This window comes from Rissa tridactyla, chromosome 1 (genome assembly GCF_028500815.1).
Source record: "Rissa tridactyla isolate bRisTri1 chromosome 1, bRisTri1.patW.cur.20221130, whole genome shotgun sequence".
Taxonomy (NCBI): domain Eukaryota; kingdom Metazoa; phylum Chordata; class Aves; order Charadriiformes; family Laridae; genus Rissa; species Rissa tridactyla.
Window position 1 is genome coordinate 154,130,149 of NC_071466.1, and position 8,540 is coordinate 154,138,688.

At 37.5% G+C, this 8,540-nt stretch overlaps 1 protein-coding gene across 5 annotated transcripts in view; it reads left to right on the plus strand.

Moving 5' to 3' along the window:
• The window catches only part of DNM1L (dynamin 1 like), a 43,290-nt gene that overhangs the window by 29,147 nt on the left and 5,603 nt on the right, over nucleotides 1-8,540 (plus strand). For 3 of the 5 annotated variants that reach the window (XM_054188984.1, XM_054188985.1, XM_054188988.1), the window contains 4 exons: nucleotides 956-1,012; nucleotides 2,209-2,286; nucleotides 4,572-4,739; nucleotides 5,324-5,433. In XM_054188984.1, coding sequence (XP_054044959.1) covers nucleotides 956-1,012; nucleotides 2,209-2,286; nucleotides 4,572-4,739; nucleotides 5,324-5,433 — 413 coding nt within the window. The remainder of the gene's footprint in view (nucleotides 1-955; nucleotides 1,013-2,208; nucleotides 2,287-4,571; nucleotides 4,740-5,323; nucleotides 5,434-8,540) is intronic. The other 2 variants (XM_054188986.1, XM_054188987.1) reach the window with 1 other exon arrangement.

Sequence of the window (8,540 nt, forward strand, 5' to 3'; positions counted from 1 at the left end):
AATACTTGTTGTTGTCATCATCCTATAGAAGCAGTTGTTCTACAACTGGCCTGATCAAGTCTGTCTTGCAGTCTGATTTTGTTGCAGTGCTTCATTCATCTGGCTAAGAGCTCACTAATATTCTTCTGTTACCTTGCTTATCCAACACATTGTATCATAGTAGTGTTCTTCTTTTAAATGCTTATGTTATAATTTCTGCTCCTTAGTTCTAAACTTTTACTTTCTTTTATACTGAAATTTTTTATTGACTGGCTGTGCAATTGGGTTTGCCTTGGTGCAAACTGCTCTTGAATCTAGTTCAGAAACAATGTCTGTGCAAACTGCCATGAGTACAAAAATTAGGACTTGGTGAAGTTGAACACAGGAGATCATTGTATTATTGTGTGTTACTTAAATTAGTCTTTCCCAACATTTTCCTGAACAGGACATTGAAATTTTTGAAGAAGCAAAGGACGTAAAACATCTTACCCTTATTCAGTGGATAATCAATTTTTAATTTCAAGAAAAATCAGATTTTTGTTTGTCCTGATTGCTTCAGACTGTTTTGCTATAGAGTGAATGCTGCCGCCTCCTTCTTCCTTTTGGGCTAATCATAGTTAACCCTGCTGGCCTTTTAGATTACTTTGAAGATTTAAAGCTTAATGAGGGATGTAGGGTATATATGCTGAGCCAAACTGTGTAGCTTTGATCTTGTTTTTCAAAGGCTCTAGCTTTGATTATGGAGTGTGTTACAAAAGTTTTTATATTGAGAATTTCCTATTGACCAGGTAATCAGAGTAGTTTTATCCAAATAACTGAGGTTTTGATAAGATCATAGTATGACTGCATGACACTGGATGAGATGAAATTGCTCGTGTTTGTCTCTAAAATGTAAGTAATCTGTAAAATATAAATCTTGCATATGTGTTGATACGGAGTAATACATAATTGAGGTCTTACTGGATTGTTTTTAAAGGAACAAAGGCGTAACAGGTTAGCCCGGGAATTGCCTTCTGCTGTGCCACGAGACAAGGTAAAGTAAATGTTAACTTTTTCTTTATTTATTCATTTAAAGTTTAATGCATTCTCCTTTGATCCAATCTAAGATTGGAAATGTTGATCTGCTACCCTAGTAACAGTGTTGAGAGTTTCCAGGTATTGACTTTTCTTTCAATTTCATAAGATAGAAGTGGAATGTTATTTTCATCTTCCAAAGATGCACTTCTTGTCAGGTTTTAAATCTGGTGTTTCCGAGGACTTGCGTATAAATTTACATTAATATTTCACTTAGTACCTGAGTATCATCTGAGGTAAGGCTTAAAATGCCTGCAGATATCAAGAGATTGACTCAGAACTTTTGTGTTTAAATTTATGGCTGAGACAGACTGATTTCAAAAGATAAGTGATTTAAAGTATTCAGTGTGCCAACATAGTGACTTGGTTGTTTGGGTTTTTTTTTTTTTAAAGTCACTCTTAAAACTGCAATTTATTGCAATCTTTTTGTGGGAGAAGATGGTGGAGGCGACATTTTCATTTGATTATCATAATCCAGTTATGTATTCTGTCTCTGGAGCTTACTTAGTTTTACCAGATTTTGGGTTTAATTCAATGACAAGTGAGTACATGGGTGAAAGAACCAAGTGTCATGAAAAACATTCCCTGGCTGTAGAAATGAATGGTCTGACAGTCCGCTGGAGTTTTAGACAGTTATATATTTAATATTACGTGAAGTATTTGGAATCCAAATGTACAGAATACAGTTTAAACTCATCAGAGGTTGTAACAGGAGTTACTACAGCTGATAGAAATCAGTTCATTAAGTTAGGTTAAAAAAGTGAGACAAAGTCCCAGAATGGATTTATATTACTGCCTTTAATCAGTAGAAGACAACTGATGGATGAACTGGGAATTTAAAGTGGCTACCTAGAGATTGCTTTCAGTGCTGTTTGATCCTTCTTTTTATTGATCGTATATATAGCATCAGTGTAGGAGCTGAAGTGAAATTAAAGGCCAGATAAGCCAAAAGTCTCGTAATCATCTTGGAGATGCTGTTTTTCTTCTTTTCTGCTTACATAACTGTGTTGCTTGCAAATTGAAAATATTTTCTTTTCCGGATTTTTTTTAAAGATGCTAGTAGGTAAAAGTGTATGAAATTTGCTAGGTAGATTTGGTGGTCTTCAGTTGAATTTTTTTTTTTCCCCCCCTCCCTGCATTTTTTACCTTCCTTAGTCTACTAAAGCTCCAGGTGCATTGACACCTGCTTCCCAGGAGACTGTTACTGCTGCTTCTGCTGAGGCTGATGGCAAGGTCTGTCTTGATTTTTCCTATAAGCACTGCATGCACATTTCCGTTGTGGTGCACCGCAGGTAGTACGGAAAGCAGTTTGTATTTAGTGCTCTGTCACTGACACCGTACGCCCTACAGAGTATAGACTACTCGGCATTACGGATGGTAGTATGTGCAGTGGCAGGTAAAGATGTGCCATTAGGTGGCAAAGTCACTGCTTTCTGTTTGAACTCTTGGTTGCAATATATTGTGGCACAAGTATGTGGCATAATTTGCCTCAAACTGTAGTCAATAGATTGGTGCAACAGTATTGTAATGAAAAGTGTTCAGCATGGTTGTTAAATTGCATGTTTTTAATGTGTTGACAGTTAAAGAAGGAGGACAGAAGATAAGCTAAAAATGTGAGTTTCCTGCTTCCTGCAGGGAATCTTTATAGGCTTTGTTCAAACTGACCCTCCTTTTGTTGTTTCACATAATCATTCAATTCCTGGTTTACTTATATTTGTGTAATGTGTTCTGCAGTGTTGTTTTAGACTTTAGGTGTGCTGTCTCTCATGTTAAAATAACAGCTTGTTACTGTAAAGACTTTTTTGGTAATTGCTTTCACTTGGAGTCAGAAAAGATGAGTAGTCACAAGTTTGTGTATAAGGAGTACCAAGAGGACTCAGGCTTTCTGCTTCTTTGTATATGCACATTCAGCTTCTAGTGCAAAGCTGCCATTTCTGTCCTGAACAAAGTAGTCAAAGTCAAAATCTGGTCAGTAGTAGAATTTTAACTATGATTTTCATCAGAGTTTTAGAGGTTCTGATAACCTGCAAACATCTACAAAGAAATCAAGAGCTACTGTGAGGATACTGCTGTGTCTTAAGAAGTTGCAGGAAGCTGCCAAATTTGGTTTGTGTTTCCCACAAAACCTGTACTTTATTAGGTGGTGCATATTCAACACTCTCTCTTGTGAAAAATGTAGCTTCATTTCTGAAACTACTTTGGAGATAGAGCAGGCTCCACAGTAATACTAAATGAGAGTGGCATAAGGATTTTTGCCATTTTTAATAGCTGTTCTGCTATCAGAAATAATGTAATGGAGCTTTCCTCATCAATGGCTCTCTTATTAGTAGAGGTAGATTTGAATTCTTACAGCGTATTTTTTTTTTTTTTACAGCGCCTCTGAGCAGTTGTGCAATTTTAATAAAATTTATGATGTGCACAGTTTATCTGTGTTTCTTCCCTGGTATGCAGCTGTGGGTATTCTATCTGCCATGCTTTATTTCTCACTCTTTAATTTTTTTTTAGACTCAAGATCAGCCTGTGGTGGTTTAATTGTAAACGAAATAGATAAATTTAGCTTATTTCTTCCTATATGTGAAACAGGACATAAGTAGTAGTAGTAGTTAGAGCCTCGAATGACCTCGAATGTTTTTTAAACAGCAATAGATTTTAAAGCACAGTAGTAAATAGAGCGGATACCAGGTTTATGGAAAGGTACAAAATAAAAATTGCCACTGTTCCACATCAAAATGAGCTGTCTTTTTTAAAATACTCTTTTAATATGTAGTGGATACCATTTACTAATACTTCTTTTGTCCAATGATTCCTACTGTTTAAGAGTTGGGTGTTATGTCCTTTTCTCAGGAGATCAGTGAGTCATTCTTTGTCTGGAACTTCCCAGAAACTCTGATCTTCACTTCCAGAGGATGGAGATTTTTGTTTCGTTTTGATTTGGTACCAAAAAAGCCTTCTATAAATTGAGGTCTGGCAGCACAAATACATTAGGAGCTTTGGTACCCGGAAGTAACAAATGTGCATACTTTCTAGCTACTATTGTAAGAAACTTCAGTTTATAGTAAATAAAATACCAAAGAATTTAAGTTTGAGTCTTCCAAGAGCTGTGGTGATCTTTAAAACATACTTGCATAATGATCCTGATGGTATAGGTTGTATTGCTCCAAGGATGTATGGTAAAAATGGTAAAAGCTAAATGATTTAGGAAGACCATTCCATATTTCAGAAGTGATTTGTAGACCCTTAAAAAGCTGGGGAGCCTCTTTGTGAGGCATTTTCATACCATTATTAGGAATAATATGAGTTTTAAAAGCTTTCATTTACTGGTACTGTGTGTCAGCTGTAAGCAGCAAAGGAAGAAGAAAGGTGGGGAACGTGAAGAATAGAATGAAGGGAGTACACACATGAGAATCATTTTTAGTGAGTCTTACCTATAGCTCAGTAATAGTAGATTTGATCAGACGCTGCTTCGCAGTGCCCAGGTTCTAACTCTCCAATGTTTCTTCATTGTGCTGTTTGTGCAGGCTGTTCCTGGAGCTGGAGATACATCTCAGGAGCCTGGAACAGGCAACTGGAGAGGAATGCTGAAAACCTCAAAAGCAGAAGAGGTATCAGCAGAGGAAAAATCCAAGCCAGCTGCAGCCCTACCTGCTAGTCCTCAAAAAGGACATGCTGTAAACCTATTAGATGTGGTGAGTCATGAAAAACAAGTATCTCCTCTTCATAGTTCAGGCTCAGGAAAGAAAACATCTGAATTACAGATCTTGTAACTTTGCTATTAATATATGATATCTTTCTAAATATTTACCACAATAGGGACAATATACCACAATATTTACCCCCTTCCAGTTCAAGCCTTTGATTTGGGATAACTGGCTTCCTTTCACAAATTCCTGCGCAAGTGAACTCTTTGTCTAGATCGCTCTTCCTACAGAAACAAATCCCAGGTGATGTCTGAAGTCAAATGCCTATTCTTTTTTTGCTGAAGTTAGCATTTTTATATTAGAGGAAAAGAAACATTAAAAACAAAACCCACAAGTTAAAAATAGATGGAGATCCCCTAAGTGTTTGGAGAGCTTAGTTCCTTTATTGTCTTTTAAAAAAAAATTAGTGGTGCCCTCTGACCTTTGTTTCACAGATCTGGATTTTTGACATGCCTCTAATTTTACTTCTGAAGAATTAGAGGTTTGTTGCAAGGCAGGCTGCATCTATCAGACTAAAAGAGCAATTAGACTCCACAGTTTGAGTAAACTGAGGCTTTTATTTTTTTACATAGCCTGTACCTGTTGCACGCAAACTTTCTGCCCGTGAGCAACGAGATTGCGAAGTGATTGAACGACTTATTAAATCTTACTTCCTTATTGTCAGGAAGAACATTCAGGACAGGTAAAACCAAACTTCCTAGAAATGTTTAAGCCATACAAATGTTGTGATTATCTCATGAGTCATGTATATAATCTTGTTATTTTATCATGTTCTTATGTTTGTAAACAGAGAGAAAACATGATTATTTTCTTTTAGAAGGGGGAGCAGCAGTAAAACTTGAACCTTCACAGAATTAAGAAGCCTGAAGAAGCACTTGTTTTCTCTAATGGTTCGAGTTCTGTATTATATTAAGTAAAAGGTTTAATTAATTATTTAGGAGATACCTGCTTTTCTGGAGGATAATGCAATTCAGATGGATGATGTGCAGCAAATAACTGGCATGAACTCTAGGTGCTGTGTAGTCCTGACAGAATTTACGTTTGCCATCCTATTATTTCAGATGGGAAGGTCGAATAGGAACTGCTGCGGCTAAGTTTTCTAGTACTTAGCCATAAGGATGGAAATAGCATAAAAGTGATGTTTCTGCTGCATGCAACTATGGAAAATGTCTTTAAAGTTTTGCTTTAAAATTGTCATACTTTTTTTTTTTTTTGATAATGAAGAACCATGTAAAACTTTGCTTTGCTTAAGTCTTTGTGGAAATACCTAAATAAGAGCAATAATTTGCTCTTATTTAACTCGTGTGTGTGTGCGCATATATATATATGAGAAATTTTGCAGGAAATACGGGAATCTAGAAACCAGATTTTAGAGTGGATTAGTGAGGTCATAGCAGTTTTATTATATCCAGTAAACTAATACTGTCCTGCAGTGTTTGTACTAGTAGTGTTACCTCCTTGCGTACTCAAACCTTCACATTCTTTGCAGTAAATGTGCATATGTAAAAAAAAAAAATTAAAATGCTATCTCAAGCATTATAGATTTGATATATTAGGACATCCTCACCTAATTCAGAAATATTTGTAGGAAATACCTCTCAAAGACGGTATGCATGTCCATCCCATATCATACTTGTAGAACCAATTCAGGCTCTTACTTGGATGGTTTGGATGGTGTCGGTACCCACACAGCTTTGAACCTGAGTTTGAGGTTGCTTTTACTCTTAGCCAGGTGACTTCCAAAATATTCTAGGCTGCTTAAGCTCTTCTTCTAGTAGAACTTGCAATATATTGGCTTGAAAGGAGGATGCAAACTGAATTAATTGATTACTAATACATCTATATGGTCTCATCATGATTTCCCAGAAGTCTTCCTACAACTGGCTAGTGAAGAACCATAAGGCAGCAGAAGAATGTAATGGGACAATTCCTAGCCACACTTGGGCGTATGATCTCAAATGCTCAGATGTGTTGATGGATCTTGGTTGATCTTGGGTCTGGCTGTTTAGACTTGCATGGTCCTTGTCAAGTTACATCTGTGATGACAATTGCAGCGCACTCAGAATGAACAAAAACTCATGATCAGCCCATGAAAATTATTTTGATATAGATTTAGGGCTATGGGCACATGAGAGGAGTGATGCGGTCACTACTTAATGAGTCAGTACAGATCATACATCAACTCCCAGTCCGCTCTAATTGCAAAATACTGCTGCTAAGAATTACACCAAGGTCGTCTAAACTAACATTTCTCAGTTGGGAACAACCATCAGTATTTTTATGGTCACTTACTGTCACTGATGAAATAACCTGAGTTGCACTAATTCAATTTTTGATCCTGTGTTTATATCCCCAGATTTTGATACTGCGTTAGTGTGATGATTTGATTTTGTCAGTACTCAAATAAATATTTCCCACCACCTTTTCAGGAGAGTACTGACGCACTACACATATCCTGAGGCCCAAAGAAAATCAGGTTCAGATAGATTCAATACGTGGAATTTTTTTCAGGAAGCTTAGTGGCTTGGAAATTGGAGCTAAGACAGTAGTTTCTTTCAGGTGTTTTAGCCTGATGCAGAACTGAAAAATGTTGCTTTACAGATTTTGTAGTGTCTTCTGATGGATTGTTCTTGAATCTTACTGGTTGCTGCCTGCCTCTATGCCGGACAAATACATTTTTCAAACTTACTGTGGCTTAACCCCAGCTGGCAACCAAACATGCAGTCGCTTGCTCACTCCCCTTCCCACTGTGGGATGGGGGAGAGAATTGAAAGAGTAAAAGTGAGAAAACTCGTGGGTTGAGGTAAAGACAGTTAATTAAGTAAGGGAAAAGCCGTGCACACAAGCAAAGCAAAACAAGGAAATCATTCACCACTTCCCACAGGCAGGCAGGTGTTCAGCCATCTCCAGGAAAGCAGGGCTCCATCATGCGTAATGGCTACTTGGGAAGACAAAACGCCATCACTCCAAATGTTCCCCCTGTTTCTTTTTTTCCCCCCAGCTTTATATACTGAGCATGACGTCACATGGTATGGAATATTCGTTTGGTCAGATGGGGTCAGCTGTCCTAGCTGTGTTGCCGCCCAACTCTTTATGCACCCCCGGCCTACTTGCTGGTGGGGTGGGTGAGGAGCAGAAAAGGCCTCGACTGCTTAGCAACAACTGAAAACTAGTGTGCTACAAACAGTATTCCCATCCCAAACCCAAAACATAGGACTATACCAGGTGCTAGCAAGAAAGTCAACTCCATCCCAGCCAAAACCATGACAACGCTTTGCAACTCCATTTGCAGTTTTAAATTGCCCTCACATTATGCTGTCTGGTATCCTGAGATAATGTAGCCCAGTTTTTGAACAGTCATCCTGTTTTCATTTCATCTGCTAAGTAAGATCAGATACATGAATTCTTTCTTTGCCTCTTTCTTTCTCATTCACACATTAAGATTGATTCTAGGGTTGAAATACTTAGCTTTTTGTTATGCCTACAGTGGAAACTCAGGTTGGTCTCTAGTGAGTAAAGTAATTTACTCTTTTATTTCTTACACTATATATGTTCATGTTCTTTAGAATGCAGCTGTCCTATTTGGAGGAAATTCAACAGCTCTTAAATTGCACAAGATAAGATAACTGCATTTACTTAAGAGAGTTTTTATTTATGGTAGTGGTAGATTCCTGGTGGTTTGAGCCAAGGTTGTGTGTAGCTGCTTGCTCACACTGTGCATTCTTCAATCTAGAGCAGGCCTGGTTTTGAATACTTCTTTCTGAAGAAATACTGTTTCTGTGCTTGCAG